The 22,549-nt window shown below is 47.2% G+C and overlaps 1 protein-coding gene across 3 annotated transcripts in view; it reads left to right on the top strand.

The window, feature by feature from the left end:
- The window catches only part of FGD4 (FYVE, RhoGEF and PH domain containing 4), a 156,638-nt gene that overhangs the window by 88,123 nt on the left and 45,966 nt on the right, over positions 1 to 22,549 (top strand). For all 3 annotated transcript variants that reach the window (XM_054696264.1, XM_054696265.1, XM_037514055.2), the window contains exons 2-3: positions 12,066 to 12,218; positions 19,391 to 19,574. In XM_054696264.1, the coding sequence (XP_054552239.1) occupies positions 12,066 to 12,218; positions 19,391 to 19,574 (337 nt within the window). The remainder of the gene's footprint in view (positions 1 to 12,065; positions 12,219 to 19,390; positions 19,575 to 22,549) is intronic.

Raw genomic sequence — 22,549 nt, 5'->3', positions numbered from 1 at the left:
ATAACTCTGTTGATTTCCTGCACACACCCAGGGCATCTGTAGACCAGACGTGCAAGGTCAGCCTCATGAGGACTGTGCCATCGAGTGCCCTCAGGCCAGAGGCTTTCTCTGTCCCAAGGTCACACTGCTAGCTTGGGGAGAGGACCAAGTCTGGAAAATGACATTGCTAACACCCACGGCTTGTCACTTTAATGATTAAGTCGATGCCTACAAGCTTTTTCTGCAAAGGGGCAAACCGGAGTTTTTCAGTGTCTGTGGGCTGAATGTTTTCTGTCACAAGTGTCAGCCTTGCCGACTGCGTGAGCAGCCTCAGAGGCAGCAGGTGGAGGGACTGGTATGGCTGGGTCTCATAAACTTCATTCTCAAATGCAGGTGATGGGCCAGATTTGGCTGTGAGCTGTGGGTTACTGACCACTCTCCCCCACCCATGCTTCAGGGGGGTATGACTTCCCCCAGAGGGACTCGTGGGCTGTTGTCTGTAGCCCCAAGGAACAGGCAGGGCAAGAATCTCCCTGATCTGCATGGCACCTGCCAAGTGCTGGCCCTGCACAGTGCCCTTGGTGACTGCAAGGGAAATTGCTACATATATGTGTCTTTGGCCCATTCTCTGTTGCTTCCTGCACCCCTGTGTCCAGTCATCTTAGGGCAAAATCTGGCCCATATTCCACATGCAGAGAGCTGCTCTTCAGTTCTTTGAGGTTGGGGCAGGGTGTGATGACTGGGTTTTGGGGCTCTGTTCATCAAAACTGAGCAAACATGAGGGTCCCCACGGCTCCAGAAACACCAGGCATGCAGCCCCCATCACCAACGAAGCATAGTGGGCTCTGGGCCCTGGCTGTGGTGTGGCGAGCTCTGGCCTTGACCTCTCCACCCCCTGCAACCTTCCCGGACTACTCTCCACCCCTTCACTCGCTGTCTTCACCTCCACCGAGCAGCGTCTGTCCTCCACGCCTTTTGTGGGTGCTAATGGTGACACGTGGGTGCTGACACCACAGGCCTTGAGGGGTCTCTTCTGACAGCTCTCCACAGATGCACTGGCCAGCAGCCCAGAGATGAGCAGGACAGGACCAGAGGGGAGCGAGTCCCCCGCCCTGGAGAGAATGAGTGAGTCTCTAATGGGCAGAGCCAGGCAGGACTCAGGACCTGGCATGGAAGCAGGGGAGAGGCACAGGGTTGGGCCTGTGTAGGGGCACAGGTAGGGGCTATGTCATCTTGGCTTGTGTTTCTGGAGCCAGAGGGCTTGGTGCTTTCACAGTGAAGGGCCTGGCTGCACAGCGTCAGCTGAGATAGGCATGGGGTCCCAGCAAATGGCCATGCTGGACAGAGCAGGTGTGACAAGATTCCCTGCAGAGGGAAAGCCAGAGCGAGGCGAGCTGGAGGCCTGACCCCTGGTACTTCCACACTGCACGGGGCAAAGAGCATCCGCCGAGGTACCCAGCTGCTTCTTGGGCCAATGGTCTTTATAGATGGGTGCTAAATGCCCTGCCTCATTTTATCTCACAGGGTCCTTAAGCGGAAGAAGTGACATCACACTTAGAAAGGACTCCAGATAGAGCACTCTGGGCTCAAAATAGACAAACTGCGTCCTGAGACTTTATTGCTACTGTTAACAATAGCAAGAAAAAATAACAATAGTAGTAACAGCAGTGCAGTTTGCAAGCAAGTTGGAAAGTACGTTGAAACACTGTGGTGCCCCATTAATTATGAATGTGTTCAGGACTCAAAGATGAGCATTTTCACAGGTATCTCGCCAGAGGGCATGCCTCAGGGTGCCCGGTAGCCCTGTCCCCAGGTGTGTGTGACTCTGCATTTGTGCAAACTCTTCCTGGGGCCCCAGCTGAAGTCACGTAGGGAAAGGCCACTTCCAGAGCCTATACTGCCCTTCACGAAGACACCATGCCTGGTCTTGAGGCTCAATCCACGAGCGTGTGACAGGGAAGAACAGAAGTTGTGCTCACACAGAACGAGAGGCAGCATGTGCTCACACGGGGTGTCTTGCAGTCCTTGCTGTGCTGGGTAAACCTGCCTGTGCTGCTCTGTACCTCATTGCGTCATTGTTATTATGGCACTTTGCATCCTGACGTACAGTCACTTTAAGAAGTCCCCGTGGGGATTTTCTGTTTGCTAAAATGTGGCCTTGGTGTCTGTTCAGCTGTGGGTTCTGCAGGTAAGAGGGGGGCTGGAGAGGATGGAGAGGACATGGGTGACAGAACCTCAGTGTGTTCTCCCAAGTTCATCAACTGGGGGAGGGCCACTCCTCGTGGGCTCCCTGGTCTGCCTGGCCCTTGTGGTCGGTTGTGTCCTGGACCTGTGCTGCCTGCAAGGTTGGTGGCAGCAAGGTCACATCCAAGGCTGAGGGCAGGTTGGAGACCTGGTCCTAATTTGAGTCAGAAGGGCAGCCGAGGTCATTATTGGAAGTTAGGCATGGGCTCAACCTGGAGCCGGGAGATTGGGAAACAGTGACAGCCACAGCTGCCAGGAAAGCAGAAGGCCCTACCCCCGGTGTGTTCTCAGCTCACTTGCTCCCTGGGATGAGCACTTGTATTTTGTAGAACATTGTCCTGGATACACCTGGGCTTTTCTGCTGTGGAACTTTGTCTCATGCACCAATTGGCACCAGGAGTATGTGCAGGATGAGCAATGACATTTGTAGGGCACACGTTGATTCACGTAGAATTGTGTGTGTGGGCAGTGGGAGGTTGGTGGCAAGAGTGGGACAGTGTCTCAGGGAACACACTTCAGGGAAGGTGCCTGGCACGGAGTATGACTGTTGCTGTGATGTTTTCCCCCTGGCTCTTCCTGGAGAACACAAGGAAGGTGTCTGAAGACTCAGCAAATACCCCAGTGTGTCCTCGAGTCTCCCATTGTTCCTGCCATTAATAACATTAAGGAAATCAGTTCTTTGAGGAAGGACAAGTGATTTGACCCATAACTATAAGACCCAAGATGACAACAGCGAAATAAGTTGTTCATATCTCTGTACCCCCAGCCCCGCAAACAGCCTCTCCCTCCACTCAAAGGCAAATGAAATGATATTTTCAAGAAAGTAGCAAAGGGATGATACTTAGAACGAAGCAGACGGCATGTTGGGGTGGCTGCACCTGCGTCTTACCAACTCCTGACAAGGCTGTGTGCCTTGGTGGTTTCCCTGCTGGCTGGCCAGGGGTACCCATCAGCCTCCCAGCTTCTCTCTGCTTCTCCTGCCTGCCCCCGCCGACTTCCTCCCCAGCACCTCACTCCAGCCAGCCTTGTCCTTCTGTGCTGCCCCTGTACCCTGGGCCACAGCACTTGCCTGCACCTGCCTGGTGAGCAAGGGGTAGGTGGTGGGGGAGCAGGTGTTGCAGGTGCCTCTGGAATGCTCTGTACATCTCTTTGCTCTTAGAGCCATAGATGCCTCAGGGTAAGGATTCTGGCTTCTTTGTCCCCTGGTCCTCAGCAACCACCAGAATTTTTGCCACTTTCATCAGGAAAAGTCAGTCAGTCACCCAGCAAGGGGAGGGCAAAGCCAGGACGTGAGCCTAGCCAAATGATAGTTACCTGCCTGGGAGCATGGGCCAGGCCATGAGGGGATGCTTGGCACTCAGTAGCAGATGGCACCATCACCGATGCCCTCGGCCTGGAAAAAGCCCCTGCCTGCTGCAGGGCCTTGGGAGGCTGCCAGGGTACATGGAGCTCACACCTGGTGCCCTGGGGGTCCATAGACGCCCTTGTGAAAACCAACATCAGCTCTCGGTTCTCTGCACAGTCAAGGCCTGGTGCATCCTTGTGCTCTGGACTCAGCAGTGGGACAGATTTGGCTGTGAGCTGTGGGCTGCAGACCACAGTGTAAACTTAGGTGTCACAGTGTGAAACTTGGCAAAAAGCTTACCCTCTTCGACTTAGCTCTCCCTGTCCCAGGAATGCACCAACACAGCCTGGTGCCCAGCAGGGGTGGGGGTGGGGCCTAGAACCCACTTAGGTCCTCTGTTATGCGGAGAGAAGAAAGGGGAAGGAGGAACCCAGAAATGGCTGTTCTTAACAACTGGAACTATTTATCAAATGGTGTCAGGGAGAAGGGCCCTTTGCAAACAGGCAGAAAGAATACCAGTAATTGGTTGCGGTTTCTCTCCACTCCCACCTTCCGCTCCAGTCATGGCCTCAGACACAAAGTCATTAGAGTGCTGTAAATAGCCAGCAGTCTCCTCTTGACCAGCACCCTGAATTGAATCTTGCCAAAGGGGAACCTTTATCAGCTGGAGGGGGGCAAGAGAAGAGGGGGGGCACCTCTAGCTCCCTCCAGGCTGCAGGGGAGGCGCAGGAAGTGTGGTCTCCAAGGACAATGAAAGCAGGCACAAGAAACAGCCCCCAGCCTGCCCCTGCTGGCCCAGGCCGGATACCAGCACTTCTGTGTGGGGCCCACAGCCAGAGTGGTCGTACATGTGGTCGGCTGCATAGCAGGTGCCAGCTGAGGGCTCATCTGTGAGCTCTAGCCAGACATGAAAGCCTTGATAAACCTTGTGAGATGTGTCAATTCATCTAACAGAATTCTGACCTTGGCATCCTTTGAAATTTTTAACCTTTCTAGTAAGGAAACAAACAAAAAGATCATGCAATAAGTAATTTACTCTGCATAGTCATTCAGTCAATCAGATGTTTCAAGGAGAGTGAACTATTTCTAGTTTGAAAACAAATGTGTTGTGCTTTAGAGGCTAAACAGTCCTCTTCTTTCATTGTCTATATTGGACTGGCTGAGAAAATGCAACAGCAGTTGTCATTTTACACCTTTCATTTGTGTTTATCTAAACTTCAAATAAATTAAATGTCTAGTCAGCTACTTTCAAGGCTCATCCAGTCCTGTTGTCCTGTTGTCCTGTGTCCTGAGGACTGTAGACAGTCTGTAGCATGGCCCTCTCTAATTAGTGACTCCTTTAACTGTAAGCACAAACACAGATTATAATGACCGCTGTTCTGTCATTGCAGGGATAATCCCGCCCCCCACCCCAGCAGCTGCTGTTTTTGTTAGGGGGGAAAAGGATGTCCTAACATTTTCATCAAGACAATTATCTGGATCATTACACAGTTCCAGATGTTTAGAAATCTTCTGGGTTGGGAAATGACTCAGGCACAAGTTCCCCCCCCCCTAGATTTTTAGAATATGTATAGAAATAACTTATGTCTCAAAATGTAGATAAGAATGGAAATGTCTGAAATTTTCTATAGATTGAGTTCCAAAGGAGTCATGCATTTCTTTATTGCCAGAATTCAGAAAACATCTCTCCTGATACACTAAGAATCTAGCAAATGGGATCTTCCCTGGTGGCCTTAGGAGACGAGTCTCCCCACTATCACCGCTTTGCCCTAAGTTAAATCCCTGGCCAAGCAGCTGACCCATATGAAGCAGCAGACCTCTCCTGTTTCATTCACTGTGCCCCTCAGCAATGTATTTCAGTAGGATCACCTGTTCTGCTCCCCACTCTGTCTCTGGGGAATTCTCTCACCCTCCCACCTCTGGCCTACACCCCAGTTCTTCTATGCATAAATGAAACACATCCTTTTTAAAAAAGAATCTAGCAAATGAAGAGGAGCTGGCCTTCCTATCTGCAGGATTGAAGGTCACAGAAGATACTGCACATGTACTGTGTAACCTGGCTGTGGGCCATGTCAGAACAGAGATCCACCTTCCCAGAGCTCTCTTGCCAATCAGGGATATATATATATATATATATATATATATATATATATATATATATTTCTATAAATAATATTTATTATATATTAATATATATTTGGTAACTTGTAGGTTCTTTTTTTAAAAAAAGATTTATTTTTTATTTATTTATACAAGACCTGGGGTACAGGCCAGAGGCATGGGAAGGTGAGAGAATTCACCAGAGATAGAGCGGGGAACAGAACAGGCAGATTGACTGAAATACACTGCTGAGGGGAGCAGCGGAGAGACAGGAGAGGTCTGCCGTGCCATGTGGTTATCTCCCTGGCCGGCTGGGAATTGAACCCGTGCTGCAGAGGCTGAGGACAGCTTCACAGTGCTGCTGCACTTAACCCGTTGCACCACTTGGGAGGCCCAGGTAGGTTCTCTTTTACAAGAAGCACAGTAAACCCTTGTGTGGTGGAAATTGGTAAAAGATGTGAGGAGAAGAGCAGCTGTGAGGGGGAGGGAGACAGTCGCCTGCGTGGGGAGCCCAGGGGGCTCTGGTGGTGGATGGGTGTGGTCACATTTATGTGAAGAGGGGTATATCTATACCCCTAAATCACATACAGTATTGTAAACCAATGTTATCTCAGTAAACAAAATTTTTAAAAAATAAAGTAAAACTGGAGACAAAACAGACGCTGTGAAGAACAGTACATGTGGGGTTATCCTAGTTTGTGATCATGGTGGCCATGTTGACACAATAGAATCGACAGAGCTAGACCTGAACTGCACCCCCACCCCCGGGGATTAGGTGAGTGGGGGACCAGTCACTGGGAGCCCGTGAGCCTGCAGGTCTGGAGGCGGCCTCTACATTAAATGTGGAGCCAGCCGTGAAGCTAGGATCACATGGCTTGTGTCAGGGCTTAGAAGGGCTCTCAGGTCCCAGTTGAAAATATGGACTGTGCTGAAGGCAAGGGAGGGACAGGAGAGGGACACTGGTCAGGCCATACTCCAGGTAAAGTCCAGGTGGTCTAGAGCAGTGGCTGCAGGGGTGCTGTGCAAGATGGGGAGGTGGCAGGGTCTCCTGAAGGGTGGAAGGTGGAGGAGGAGAGGAAAGGACTTTAGGGTGCTCCCCAGCCCTCTGGCCTGAGCCTAGAGGACACTGGCATTCACTGAGAGGCAGGAGGCTGTAAGGGCGGTTGGTCTGGGGTAAGAGTCGGGAGATGAGGGGATCAGATTGGGGAGTGCTGGGCATGAGAGAGCACCTGGTGGAGATGCTAAGTAGACAGTTGAATGTGTTGACATTTCCTGACCTTTTCTTCATTAGACAATGTTTCAATAAAAAAAATTGTTCAATGACATGTAAAATGATCATGACCATCTTAACCATCTTAACTTCCCTCTTGCCGACTCTCCATTCCCAGAACTCTCTCTGCCTAGTAAACGGACACTCTCCCCACCAAGACCCAACTTCCCACTCTCTGCCTGGCCCAGCCCTCCTTTCTCTGCTCTTCTCCCCTGCTCTGACCTGATGACCCTCAGGCCTCAGAAAAGTGGAATCAGGCAGTGTTCGCATGTTCTAGCTGACTGACACACTCGGTGTGGTGTCCCCAAGGCCCCTTTAGCGGGTGGTTTGTGTCAGAACTGCCCTCCCCTTGAAGTCCATGCCCTGTCCTGGAGTCCACACTGGCGGTTCTTACAGCTGTGAATAGTGTGCTGGGAGGGGTGCAACTGTGAGAGGGCTGTGCTTTCTAATCTCTGATATATATATAGTTTCTCTTCTTGGTAAGTATTATTTTCTTTATAAGTATTTTCAATATTTTCATATAGCATTTTATATAGATACATTTTCATTATGAGAGCTAAAGATATGCTGTTGAGATTGCAAAACATGGAAGTCCTCACCCTCCCCTGCTCTACCCCCAAGGTGCCTGGTGCATCATCCCTATCCCTTTATTGTGTTATATACATCCACATAGTTCCCTAAAAATATTGTTCTACAACAATATTGTGCATATTGTTATACGATTTGTTTGTTTGTTTTGGTTTTCTAAAATAATGTCTTGGAGAGTTCCATCTTTTTGTTTTTCTGCTTACTGAGTTCCACAGTATTGTGTTGATGACTCGCATGTACTTGAACACAGGACTCATCCTGTAGGTTCAGTTCCTAGAAGTGCAATTCCTGGGTCCAGAGAAATTCCTTAAACTGTTCATCTTATTTTCTTCTCTGAGGCCCTGTACATTTTGCTTCTTTTTCTGGAAAATTTATGACTGTGCTGTAGAAGTTTGGGAAACTGAGATTGTGTTCTCGGATAAATTTCCTGGCTGTGATTCGTTTCCCTGGGGAAAAGAATTGTAAACCATGAGTTTTATAGTGTTAATCATTTTATTTGAGAAAGCAAAGTGTGGCTGATCTCTTGATGTGGGCATTTTAGAGAGTATGTGAGAGATAGGACCCTTGTCCAGAGTCTAGAGAAGAAAATGGTCAAGCTTGTGAAGAGATAATAGGAAAGGACTGTTCAAAAAAAGATCTTCTAACAAGTCAAATATTTTCCAGGGAGAAACCTGGCAGACTCCACCTTACCTGGGGCCTAAGGTCAGCTTCATGTGATAATTACATTCATGTCACGCAGTGGTGGAACTCAGTGATGGGCACCTCCTTGGGGCTGTTCTCTCTCCACACCTAGAAACCTTGTCCCACCATGAGAAAATAGAGAAATCTAATTGAAGGGACAGTCTGCAAAATACCATATTACTCTTCAGGAGTGCGAGTTCACTTAAGACAAGCAAAGCCTGATAAACATTCATGACGGGCATACTCAGATGAGAACTAAATAAATGCCTCATGTTGGTTGGATCCTGTGGCAGAGAAAGCATGTCAGTGGGGAAACTGGTAAGGACTACTGTACTAATATTAAATCCTTAGTTGTGATAAACACACCTTGGCTGTAGACAATGCAAGCCTATGGGAGCCTGGGTGCAACTGTTCTGTAACTCTACAATTATTCCAGTGTCAACTGAGTTGTTATAAGTTTCATTAATGTTGATTCTGTATCTCTTTACAATTATAGAAATTGGAATAATGTGAGTTTATAAGTGTCTCTTGACTTCTGGACACGTGCTTTTAAAAAGACCATCTTCCCTGGAAAAAAACTTTTCTTTAATCCAATAGATCTTAAATCCAGTAGCTTTTGTCCCAGAGAATTTGAGACCGTCATGACCTGCTGGGCTAAGCTGTGATGCAGTGGCAGAGAGGATGTGATCGGGTGAGGCAGTGTAGTCCTGGCCAACAGCCAGGCTAGAAAGACGTGAGCTGAGGTCATGGTCATACTGGCAGCAATGAGGAGCAGAATCAGGGAGCTGAGAGGACTGTGCTTGAGGATGGTTGGCCAGAGAGAAAGCCCAGCCTTAAGATGCCAATAACCAGTTGAGGATGATTTGTCATATCATCTTCAACACAAATATTTGCAAGTAGGGGACAGAAGTCACCCTAACCAATCAGAGGGCTCATCTCCTTCATAGCGTCATGATGGATGAATGAACATGGAGCCTGAGGGCCTCTCCAGTGGCAAAGACGCACTGGAAGAACGGAAGTATCTGGGGAGCCACTGGAGTTAGCTTGTGTCTAGACATTGTTTACGGGAGACACAGCTCTCAAGCGTAAGGCAGCCACTCAGAAGTATGCAGCAGCTAAAAAGATGTCCAGTCCCTAGGAGGAAATGGCATTGAAATAGGACACCCCAGTGCAGACTTGAGGTGATTAGTCATATATACGCCCAAGACAACTGTGAATCACTCCTGCCGGTGCTTGTTAAATTGGGATCTGAAAACCTCCTTAGTTAATATAATATTTCCTGAATGGATGGGCCATCTGGTTACAATCTTGGTTTCCACTCACTCTTATGCAATCATCACCCAAACAGGGACTGTCTCCAAATCTCATGCTGCAAACCCCGGGCAGGCAAGCAGGTCACAAACAAGCAGAAGTCTGGCTGTTACTGCTGGCATCTGCGGCCCTGGTTCATCACTGGCTTGGTGGGATGTGCTGCTTTGGGCACACATCCTCTGCACCATGCTTCTGACCTCCAGCTGTGGGCAGGGGAGCAAATGCCTTTGGCTTTGGAGCCACAGACCAGCTCTCACAAATGCTTGTCATTGCTTTTTTCCTCTTAAACAACTCTTTTAAAAAATGTGTTTCCCATTTCTTCTCCCATATTTTCATGGTTTGTGATAGTGGCTGAAGTTTAGAGACAAGTGTTGAACACTAATGTGAAAGCACATTTCTGGTTATGGACTTAGTGTTGCTGGTAAAATGATAACCCTATCTTTAATTAATGTTTTACAAGAAAATGGGTGTGTGTTTAGTCTTATGCTGGTAGCATTTGGGCACATCCACATGAGAGATTTCTGGTAAATCTGATTCTGGTAAGATCCCTCGGACCCTGAAAATTTCCCAAAAATCAAGTACCTAGTTTTTTACTTCAAATTATTTATTCAGGATAGGTTTTGTTTCTAAATAGGCAAAAGTAGTTTTAGTCCCTGTTATGTAACTGTGGGGATCTACTTTTCTTTTCTTTTTTAAAGATTTATTTATGTGTATAAGAACTGGGGTATAGGCCAGAGGTGCAGGGGTGAGAGGATTCACCAGAGACAGAGTGGGGAACAGAACAGGCAGACTGACTGAAATCCACTGCTGAGGGGAGCAGCAGATGAGTCAGGAGAGGTCTGCCGCACCATGTGGCCAGCAATGCATCAAACTAGTGCTGCAGAGCCTGCTGATACCTTCACAGTGCTGTGTTTAACCCCTTGTGCCACTAGAGAGGCCCTTTTTAAAAGGTTCAATTTAATTTGTATTCTCTTTGAACCTGTTAGCTGCCCCTCCATCTTTATATCAACAGTTTTGTTGCTATAAATGGACTCTAAAGCTACATTGTTGCTTGTCTGGCTGTTTCACCGCTTCCTGGCCTGTGACTTCTTACTGGTTTTCTCCCAAGGTCGTCATCCTTCACTAACCCTAGCAGGTAGCCTTCAGGATACTCATCCGCCCTTGGGATCACTGGGGAACAAATATCCTAATGCCCCTAAAAGGCTGAGTGGAGATTACACTGTGGATTTTAGGGATATACTTTGCCTATTTCATGCAGCAGTGTCTAGTAACTTCTCCAGCGATGCTTGGAACTGTTACTGTCTTCTGATTTTTATTTTGCCTAGATACATTTTAAGGGGTGCCCAGAAAACAGCAGCAGTAATATGGTTTTTAATCAATCCTTTGTAATAATCAAATAAGATACTTTTTTTTTACTAAATAAGAAGTTGATTAGTTTTTATTAGCTTTTCTTGATTTGAATCAAGTTTCTCTTTCTAGATATCTTTTTGTTTGTAATAGTTCTCTTCTAGCTGTTTGGATTCCCTAAGAATAAAATTCTCTGTTTCTATACTAATTCTCTGTTTCAATGGCATGCACTTTTTAGTGACAGTGAACTCCCTGGCAGAAGTTTCTTCTCCAGCAGGGTCTAGTCTGTTGTTAATATCACCATGTCAGCTAGAAGAAAGAGAAATTTAATATTGAGTATAAAGAGCAAACATTGGTATATGATTTCTTAAAATGAAATTCAACTTTCTTAGATCAGAATTCCAACGAAAATTGACCTTATCTCCACCCTCTACATCACATGATGGATTTCGGTGCCTTAAAGAGGATTTGGGGGGTTTGAGTTGTAAATAAGTATGAGTATGCCTGCTATATAATGTCATGATTCTTTGGGGGAGAATGTGGGTCTCCCTAGCTTATGTGTGTTGGTTTGGAATCTGAATAAGCTGGTGAGTGGGGGCTGGGGGTGATTATTTGTCTACTTCTGAGCCATCCACTCTTCTAGATTCTTCATGTCAGCTGTCACATTGATGCTCACCTCTTTGTTCTTTGAGTCACACAATGACTGGCGAACGGCTGGAGGCTGGAAGGAAGCTTTTAACAGATTAGTGCCAGGCCTGTCCTCTGCTCTGCTGGGGTCACAGCAGCTGTGCGCTGCCCTTTCCGAGGCCTGGCCTGAGTATGTGTGTGTGTGTGTGTGTGTGTGTGTGTCCCCCTTCAGCCTGCATTGTGTGTGTCTGTGTCTGTCCTGTTTCCCAGGCCTGGCCTGAGAACAGGGTGTGTTTGTGTGTGTATCTGTCCCATCGGCCTGCATTGTGTGTGTGTGTGTGTGTGTGTGTGTATCTGTCCCGTCAGCCTGCATTGTAAGGTTTCTTAAGCAAGTGGGACAAGGTCTTTCCAGAAATGCTCTTCATCAAGGCCAGCACATGTGGGAAAGTAGTTCTGTGCTTCATGTTGTAACTGAGACTGTTTCAGCTTTATGGGGTAAAGAGAAATCGAAGACATAAGACTGGTTGCCCTCCCCTCTTGGGCTCACCTGCCCTTTCTCTTTGTGCTCTGCAGGCAGCAGTACCTGTCCAAAGATCGCCATCGACCCACCTTGTCTAAGCAACAGCACGACCACACTGGTGGATCAGAATGTATCTGTTGAAGAGGCTCAGGGAATAAATGGAAACACGCCAGCGAAACACCCAGCTGCAAGTCCAAAGCCACAAGGTACGAGGTGGGGTGGTTTTTGTTTTGTGTGTGTGTGTGTGTGTGTGTGTGTGTGTGTTTATCAGGTTGGGTGCTTTGTTCATCAAGGGAGGCTCCCTAGGAGAAAGATGACTTCCAAGGCCTCCAGCTATAAGTAGAAGAAACTGGGCATGTTTATCTTCTCAAGAGGAGAGTAAGTCTGGGCTCAGCAGTGTCAGGCATTCACTCTGCTGGTGACACACCAAGTGTGTGGCTCAGAGATGGCTGCTAACCCACAGCTGCAATTGCTCATGTTGCCCCAATGGAGAGTGTGGGCTCTTCCTGCTTGTGTCCAGCCAGTGACCTCACAAGACCTGTCAGAAAGTCCTCTGACTTGCTAGGTGTTGCAGGACCTGGGTACACAATTCTGAAATGGCACTTAGCAAGCAAGAATGTGAGTCTGTGTTACTAAGTAACTGTGGCTTGAAGAGGCTCCTAAATGAGTGGCTCCCAAGCCCTCCCTCCCTTCAGGAATTGGACAGTCACCAGAGGGATATGCTGTGCTGGGGGAATCCCCAGTGGCAGTGACTGTTTCTTCTTACAAATGAATTTCTAGGCAACTGGGGTTAACTCTGAGTAGCACAGTGATAAAGCCTTTGGAAATGCATCCAGAACCACACCAGGGGGCAGTTCCTTCCCAGTGGACTTCCCTTCTGACCAAATGCTGGACAGTCAGCCAAGAAACAATACTAGGCATTTTCAGAATTACTAGTCTCTGGATAATCTATTTCTAGTTGCTTTATTTTGTATTTCATTTACCTTGGTCTCTTTCCTGTTCCTGCAGAGGGAAAAAAGAGTTATACAGAATGTATTATCAGAATGTCATTATTCTTGCTTTAAAATGGAACCTTCCAGAATTTGGGATCCCTTGGCTCTTACTGCTACCTCTGTGGGTGGCATGAGGGCATGGCCATCAAGCAAAGACAGGTCACTGGTCATTTGAATGAATACTTCATTTGGGAATTTATCACCTTTTCTCTTACAACTTACTCCTCCTTATACCAGTGACATCACTATAAACAGAAAATTTTTTATTATGATTTAAGCCCTTCTATTTGTAAAGTATGAAATTTCCATCCTGTTCCATCTGAGCCTCTAAAGATCAAGTATGAGGTGAGACTATAAAAGACAAATACAGTTCCATTTTAGATAATTGCCCAAATCAAAATCAAGAATTTCATTATTGAAAAAAGTCTTTTTTTTTTTTTTGCAAAGATGCATTGTCAGCTCACTGTTTCCCATGGCTAATTGGGATAAATCCTATCAGTGTCCTTCCCGAGCTGCTATGTGCCAGAATATTTGGAATTTTTAGGAAAACAGCACTTGACCTCACTTGTGCTTTTTTGTAGTTATGGTAAAGTCAACATATTGCTAGTGAAATACACATTTACTTCCTGTCGTGAAGAGGGGTTAATACATAGTTTTACATAACTTCAAGAAATGTTTCTAGGTAACAGATGCATCACACAGAGTGCTTTATTCTTATTTTGAAGTTAAAATCTTTTAAAGCGTTAACCTCCCTCTCAAGCCTGACCCTCCCACTCCACAGCCCCACTGCCCACCACCCTCTGGGCATCCCAGATGCAGGCACCCGGCATCCCTGTATAGCTCACGGCAGGGCAGGCATTGGGAATCATGTTGAATGAGGGTTCCAGCACCTCATCACCTCTATTTCGTTTCCACCATTCTCTGTTTATAACCTGGCATTTGGGCCCTGCTTACTGACTCATCCTAAGTGTTACCCTGGTGTAACCTCTGGGGTGAGAAGCTATGTTTAATCTCTCCAGTCCCATAAGAGGACAAGAAGAAAGAGGATGGCCACAGGGATTTCCTGTGCAGAGCAAGGGACTGTCCCCCAACATCTTTGCCCCATTCATTGCAAAACCCTTCCAAGTGATGGGAGGGCAGAAGCTGAGGCTTCAAGATTCATTACTGTGTGGTTGTAATTTAACGAAGACTATTCTAGCTTAGCGGTTCTGGAGACAGTCACTGCCCATCCACCCCCCACCCACAATGCACACACACTGGAGACTTCTTGCTTGGCACAACTTGCAGGAGCTGCCGCTGGCCTCAGTGGGTAAGAGGTTCGGGACACAGCTCTGCAGTCTGCAATGCCCAGGTCAGACCCTCCCCAAGACAGAGAATTATCTAGCTCAAAATGTCAATAGTTTGAGAGCTCTAATCTGATCCTAAGAGGAGCTGTGATTATATCTTGTTTGTTTTTCTCCTGTGGGGAGCTAATAACATCATAGCTACAATTTATTTGGATGAGTTTCAAAGGAGAAATAACACCTTTGCTCCTGGTGATTACCAAATGATGTTTCTGGAGTAATAACAGGTTTATGTTGGCATTTATTATTGTCCAAATAAGAAATAATTTTGAAGAACTGCACTTTTTAAAAGGCTAAAGGAGTTGTACTTTAGATGAGAGATTAGATAATCTTGCATTTGAATCTAAATTGGAGCCTGTAGATTTTGAAATGTCTCCTTCAATAGCTGAGGCTTGTTTGGCCTCAGAAAATACCCTAAGGCTCTGGGGAACAATGGTTTATTCACTTCATACCCGTCCTTCCAGTCAAACACATCACTGAACAGCCCCTACACATCTTCCTTCTTGTTCACTGCTCTCCCCGCCTCGTTCCTCTCTTGCTGGACGTGACTCAGAATAACTTCCTCAGCAACCACAGCCAATCCTCCTGTTTGTCTTGGGAGCTTTGCTTCACTACAGTCTCCATTTTGGTTAATTTCTAATAAAGCTCCCTTCTCACCACTGAACAAAAATGTTGACAAAAGTTTCTTGATCTTGGAAAGTCGCTTTATTAATTGAATAATTTCAGTAAATGTATTTAAACCTCTTCCACCTGCCGCCACAGTAATGCAGCTGTGTATGCGCCATGGGCACTTTCCTGTAGTGATGTAGATATATATGAAACTGTTAGGGGGAAAAGGATGTCCCAAAGCAAATTCCATACAGGCTTTGTGGACTCGACCCCCACCCCAGGTCAAAGCCAAAGACACTGGGAACTCCAAATCCCATCACCACCAAAGGGAAGGTGGCTGGGACCGGAGGGTGGGGTTAAGCAGCCAGGTGGATACAAAAGGCAGACACGTGGGCTTTGGTGATTCCCCATTTTGGCTCTCCGCCAGCTCGCAGCGTCCCACCAGCTCTGAGAGTGACTTTGGGTTTCCAGGTCATCGGAGGTAGGACGCATTAAAGACTTTATTTCCCTATTTTCTCCCTGAGTTGTACATTTTCCTTATTTCTTTTTCTCTTGTAAATAAACCTTTTATTAACCCTTTTGCGTGTCTGTAGTAGAGTATTCATAAGTCCCTTTAAAGCGCGCGGGTGAGGACCCACAGCCAGGAACCCGTTTAATATCGGGGTTGCTCTATAACAAAACTAGTATTTTTCATAGTAAGTACAATGAGTGATCAAAATCTGCTTCTAATCCCCAAACTTCAGCCAGCAATTAGTTCCTCTTTTCATTTTCGGTTATCTTGCACATCCTATTTGAGAGACTCACTAACGATTAAATCAATCATTTTAAAGTGATATCAGCCAAGAGTCCCCATCTCACACCCTGGGCATCACTGCTCTGTCAGTCACTCTTGCCCGCTGCGCCTGAACCTCTCAAATTCTTGTTGACACAACAATAGATCAGTGTTTGCGTTGTCCATCTCAAGAAGCTCACACAAGCAGCCGGTGTTGTCCCCTTCTCAAGTGCGCGGCCTCGTACCCTGTGTGTGTCTGCTGTGGGTACGGCGATTCGCTCTGAGGTGTGGGGGTCAAGGACCTGAGAGACTAGGACAGAGAGGGGTGCAGAGAGGAGGGGAAGAGGTTGACAGGAGTCATATCCCCATAGGCGGCTGTCAATAGTCACATGAAGGAGGGTAATGGCAGAGGGAAGGAGCTGCATGCTTGAGAACAGGGGTATGAGGTTGTCACTCCCTTCAGAGAACAGAACACGACATCATCCTGCCTCCAGCACCTGCTCCCGGGAGGTGCGGGAGGCTGAGGGCTGGGCCAGGTGATGGTCCTTGTTTGGAAGCTTCCAGCCCTGCCCTCCCAGGGATGTTATGCGCTTTTTTCCAGGTGTTGTTTCTGTTGATCTCAGTTGTGATTTTGAGAATCAGAATAGCCTGGAGACTTTGATCGAGGAAACCACAAACCTATTGTTTCCACTCATGGAGGGAGAAGGTGTCCTACATGGCTTTGGGTATCAGAGCTGTTCCCCTAATGCTTATGGGCTAATGAGCAAGAGGAGATGGTACAATTCTTTTCAAATGTTTCCAACCTGGTGAAAGAAATAGACCTGGGAGATTCTGCTGTCAACAGAAGTGGGAGACTTGTAGGGCGAGCAGGCATGGGGAGGCTGTAAGCAGAATTTTTTTTAAGATTATTTATTTATACATACAAGAATTGGGGTACAGGCCAGAGTTTTGGGGGGTGAGAGGATTCACCAGAGACAGAGTGGGGAACAGAACAGGTAGATCAACTGAAATACACTGCTGAGGTGACTAGTAGGCGAGTCAGGAGAGTTTTGATGCGCTATGTGGGTCACCTCCTTGGCCAGGGATGGAACTCATGCTGCAGTGGCTGCGGTGAGCTTCATAGGTTGCATCTTAACCCTGTGCCACCAGGGAGCAGGATTTTAGGCACAAGCACCCTGGTAGACACCCTGAAACCATCCAGAAAGGATGTGGAAATGTTGACCTACAGAGAGAGGGGGCCCTTTTTCACTCATTGAACTTTACTCTTTGAGCAAAGTATTATTTTTCTAACACTTATAAATGATGATAAAAGGGAAAGAATTTCCCTGAGACAGTGCTCCTGAAGGTCAGCTGTTCTCGACCCACTTGGGGTCCTGTCTTGGCCATGTCCCTGCACCCTTTTATTTAATGTGAGCACAACCCCACTGCTTCCCAGGACGGCATAAGCCTCCTCTGTGCTCCTGGAGCGTCTGTGCCCACTGGCCATGCATCATTAAATAGACTGCCACCTTTCTAGAACATTCCTTCATGAAAGCAACATATTTTCCCATTCTCTGTGGGTAAATGTCATTGTGATCAGGGCAAACCTGCACTCACCCTCCCAGAGCCCCAGCTTATGAGGCCTATGTGCTGTTTAATGTTGCTTACTCTGCATCAGCCACTGATGCTTTCTCACCAGCACTCTGGAGAGAAGGTGCACCAGGTGTATGAGAGTTGGTGAGACTGGCAGGACAGGGGTGCGGGCAGGCGAGTCACGTGAGAATTGGCCAAGCCGAATCATTTTATTTGAGGCTGTCGAGCTCCCAACTGTGTCTGACACATAATAAATGCCTGGCAGGTGATAATATAAGGAATGCTGTGTGTGCAAAATGCAAGGGCAAGTTATTTTATGACCACCTCACCACGCCGTCACAAAGAACAGATTCACTTCTTTCAATTTCCTCATTAGAGGTGTTGATATTAACCCTGTTTCTGAGACTATTTTCATGGTGTGGGTTCTGGTTTGCTATTTTGGTACATGTCTACTCTGCACAGAATATTTTCCCTTAAAATGACCAAATAGCACATGATGGTTTTAAGCACTCCCCATCCTGTTTTCATGTATTGAAAGGGTGTGAGGCAAATTAATTGTTATACCTGTTGATAATTGTAACCCATGTTTTTATTCTCTGTAAGAACTGATAACTGGACAGAAGCAGTGAGGCCAGTGGGCAGCACACAGCTGTCAGCTCCTGGGTTTATAGAAGAGATGAGATCACTGAGATCCAGGGTGTTTGGTGGAGGGATGAGGCATAATTGGGAGGAGACAGGATTCCTGACCTTTCTTCCAGAAGAGAAGGGTCTAAAACAAAGAAAAAAAAGGGGATGTGGTTCGACTTGATGTGTTAAAATTACTTACAGAAAAACACATGCACATTGTTACATTTTGATGTTGTTGTTGTTACATACATACGTTACATACAAGAACCAAGAACCGGGGTACAGACCAGATGTGTGGGAGGGCGAGAGGATTCACCAGAGACAGAGGTGGGGAACAGAACAGGCAGACTGACTGAAATACACTGCTGAGGGGAGCAGTGGGTGAGACAGGAGAGGTCTGCTGCATTATGTGGGTATCTCACTGGCTGGCTGGGATAGAACCCGCGCTGCAGAGGCTGCAGACAGCTTTATAGTGCTGCGCTCACCAGGGGAGGCCCTTCGATGTCATTCTATAGATAAAAATGATGTTGGAGTAATCCTTGAAGTGATGACTCGCTTATGACATCAGAGATAGACCCATCCACAGAATCTTATCTCCTAGGAAAATTCCTTAGAGGTTTTAACATTTGGGGAAATGATCTGTTCCTTTCCTATTAATTGAGTGAAGGACAAAGAAGTAAACCAGAGATCTGGGATGTGTTGATGCTGGCTAGCTGCCAAGGTGGGAGGAGGTAATCCGGGGACTCGCATGGACCCCTTTGTGGCTTCATGGCCAGGAGCAGTGCCCGTGACAGACACGGTGGGGCCCAGAGCCAGTCCTAAGGTCAGGTGACTCTCATCACCGTGGGCTGACCAGTGACCTCCCTAAGTCTCTAAGAAGTGACATTGCTATCTACCTCACTGGACTGTACATGTATGACTTTTGTCTATGCTTAGGTGAGACGGGGTGTTTTTGTTAATTGGGAAGCTGTCCTGTTAACACATCAACATGTGTGCTTGTTGTTTGGTTGACGTCCCCATTTGACTTACCAGCTCTGGATCCTGCTGTATCGAGATGGCTCTGTTATTACAAAACCCATTTTTTCAGTGAGCAGTGTGTCTCTGGAAATTCTGTCAGGGGCTGTGCTTTCTTTCCTTTGCTAAGATAAGTGATTGTGTCGCCTCTCAGAGTTTGCAATGTCACAGCGCTGTGTTGATCCCTCGATGCTCAATATTGATGATTTTAAATGACTTCACATTAAAAGAACCCCTGGAATTTTGGAGATGGGATTTCCACTGGACCCAGAGCAAATGTCCAGGAGAGAAAGAGATACAAGCCCCTTGGCCAAGTCCAGTATTAATTTGACAGGCCCCATTATAAAGGTTGATAGTATTGAAGGTTCTTATACCCAGAACACCAGAGTTTTTATTGTTAAGGATCAGAATATTGTGAAATGCTGATGCCCATCATTCTTTTTCTACAGTGCCTCCAAAGCCATTACATCTGCAGAATTTACCTTTGGGCGATAGCTGCCAGCCCCCCAGGCACAAAGCTTCATCTGGCGCAAAACCAAGGATGGAGGGAGTGCAAACCGCTGCAGCTTCTCGTGTTTCAAAGGAAAAGCCCAGCAAGGTGTCTGACCTCATCAGTCGCTTCGAGGGGGGCAGGTGAGCCCCCCTTCCTGCCGTGAGGCAGAGGGAGAGGAAAGTGGGTTTCTGAGCAAGATGATAGCATCATGGATTTTCTATATCCAAAATACTGTGTTTGCACTTTCTGGGGTTAGTAGGCCTTCTGGAAGAGTGGATTTGAGGCATCTGATCTCATACTGATGTAAGTGGTCACTCTGTGCTTTACCTGTGTGCAGCGCTGGGCTCAGGTGGCGTCCCCACGGGCCTACAGACACGCCCAGCTGTTTATACTGTGTGTCCTGTGGGCTGTGCTGCTGGCCCCTGGGGTCAGTGTGCAGGCAAGCGGTCACCTCTCTCCTTGTTTCTCACTGTGTATATGTCTTTGTGTGGTGTACGTGTGTGTGATGTGTGTGGTGTGTATGTGTGTGATGTGTGTGGCATGTCTGGCATGTGTGTATGTGGCATGTATATGTATGTTGTGTATGTGTGTCTGTGTGTGGTATGTGATTTGTGTGATGTGTGCACGGCATGTATGTGTGTGGCATGTATAGTGTGGTGTGCATGGTGTGTGGTATGCATGTGGCATGTGTTTATGTGGTGTGTTGAATGTGTATGGTATGTCTTGTGGCATGTGTGGTGTGTGGCATGTATCGCTGTGTGGTGTGTATATGTGTGGCGCATGTGTGGTGTATATGTGTGTTTGGCATGTGTGGTTCTGCTGTCTATATGTGCATGGTGTATGTGCACTTGTGTGTGCAGTGCTCACCCTCACTGGCTGGATACCGTGTTGGGTCTGCTGTGCACACTCAGGCCCCCGCCCCAAGTTCCCATACACTACTTCTGTGATGCCAGAGTAAAAGTCGTTCCAAGTTTCAGTTTATTAGTTGTAATTTCATAGTCCTTAGTCCTGGCATTTCATTCAAAGACGCAATATTGTCTTTCCCATTTACAGAAAAATAACCCCTAAGTTAGATGACCCTCAGTTGTTTTTTCTTACACTTCTCATCCCTCAAATAAAATATAAAAGTTTTTTCTCAGAAAGATTTTTATGTCACAAAAATACCTGTATATAACTAAACAGAAATATATTTAACTGCCCTTTTACCCTGAAAGTCTAGTGTATCCATTGATCCCAGTATAATATCAGGGAATGTTTTTTTCTTAGGTGATTTTATTATTTATCGGGGGGATTTTTTATTCATGTAACGGGCCATAGCTTGAAAGTACAGTTAGAATCTTCTGGAACTTGTGCCCAGACACTAACCTGCAGCATTGCTGGTTTAAAATGAATCTCTTATTTATTCATGTCCTGGGGGAAAGTCTTGCAGAGGCCTGTCTTCATTTTTCATTCCCAATCAATTGTGGGAACTTGGATCATAAATATTTACTGCATGTCTCCTCTGAAGTAGTGTTATTTTAATACCTCTCTTATCTTAAATGATAGTAACCTTTACTAAAATCATCTAATTCTGCTTAAGGCTGCCTTGGCCGCACAGGGAGCCTCCCTTCCTCTTGGCAGGTCCCAGTGCTTAGTCCAGGGCCTGCCTGATGCCTGGAGGGATGGGCCTGCTTCTACAGCGCCAGCTAGCACGTGGGTCCACAGCGGGTCATTAGTGCCAGGTTCCACACAGTTTGGAACGCACTCTCTGTACACAAAACATGCACAGATTTCCCACTTATTAATATCAGTGTTCTTTTACTTACTCAGACTTTGCAAAATTCAAAGTCATTTTTGATTCAAAGTTGAAAGGTTTGGTCTCAGAGAGATGTGCTGTAATTCCCAATATGTTAAGCGGCCTGTTCTGGGTGTGGGCAGAATGCGGGATGAGTCTTCTGGTGTCTCTGTTAAGGGAGGTCCTGCCACAGGGCCCCCTGCCAGGGAGAAGAGCCGTCACGTGCCCTGAGCAAGATGTGGCCAGGGGCACGGGCCCTGCGGGGGTGTGAGGGCTTGTGGCCCTCACTCTGGGCTTCAGTGGGCAGTTGGCATTTCCTGTCAAGTGATGTCCTCGTGCCTGCAGTGTGGATTTTGGGTCATGTCCCAGCTTTTAATGGTTACATTAGTGTTTTATGGAACGGGGGCGATTCTCTAGGCTGTGTCACTGTGGTGAAGGACAGTAGGGACTAGCGTCCGCTCCAGTGAAGTCAGAGCTAATCTCGGTGTAGCCACCTTCCCTGGCTTCACGGTCTTGGTCTTTGCTGTGCCCAAGGCCCCTCCCTGCTCCATGAAGATGAGTCATTAGAGGGTGTTTCTGTATTTATTTTTTACTGTGGTTTCTTTTTCCTTTTTTTTTTTTTTTTAAAGCTTTCAGCTTTTTCTTTTTTGACAGTGAGAGATACTAGTGGTTTTAAACTGTGCAGGATTTCAGGATTTTAGAAAGAAGTAGATAGCATTTTCCCACGAAATGAACATCGTTTCTCCCTGGACACTGCACAGCTGCTTTTCCCCCAAGGTTTGGCATCCACAAAGCAGCAGGAATCTGTTCGTGTTGGTTCAGCCACTGCTTTTTAACAATTTTCCCTCCCCATCTTTTCCCCACCTGACCCCACACCATGTGCCCCCCGAGTGTGACTTAAAGTCCTGGCTCTCATCCAAAGCAGACTCCTCCAAAACCCCTGAGCTAGCCCAGAGCCAGGTTCCCAGGCGCAGAGGGTCTCTGAGCTGCTCTGAACACTGACATGGGCCGGGCAAGGGTGGTTGCTTGGGTCTGCGAGGGCTGCTTAGGATGTGTCTAGACGCCACTTACAGGCAGGTGTCAGTGCCGGAGCTGCCATACTCACAGGCCTTGACAGCTACCTGCAGCTCTGATGTGTGAAGGGTGCTGCGCTCTGCTCTGTCTCATCCCCTCTGCTTTCTCGGTGTCTGTTGTTGTTTCCTGTTTCGTTCTCTGGTCTGGATCAGCCACGTCAGGGGAGGGACTGAGGGAGAAGACCTTGCCCCTGCATTGCCCTGTGCAGCCTCCCCCCTCCTCCCTTTACCCTGGCTAGAACCCTGACTTTTATCATGCCATGGGACC

This window comes from Talpa occidentalis, unplaced genomic scaffold (assembly GCF_014898055.3).
Source record: "Talpa occidentalis isolate TD23 unplaced genomic scaffold, MPIMG_talOcc4v2.1 talOcc4.16, whole genome shotgun sequence".
In the NCBI taxonomy this organism is placed as follows: domain Eukaryota; kingdom Metazoa; phylum Chordata; class Mammalia; order Eulipotyphla; family Talpidae; genus Talpa; species Talpa occidentalis.
The sequence above is the reverse complement of the archived record's forward strand: the minus strand, read 5'-3'. Positions and strand labels throughout refer to the sequence as shown.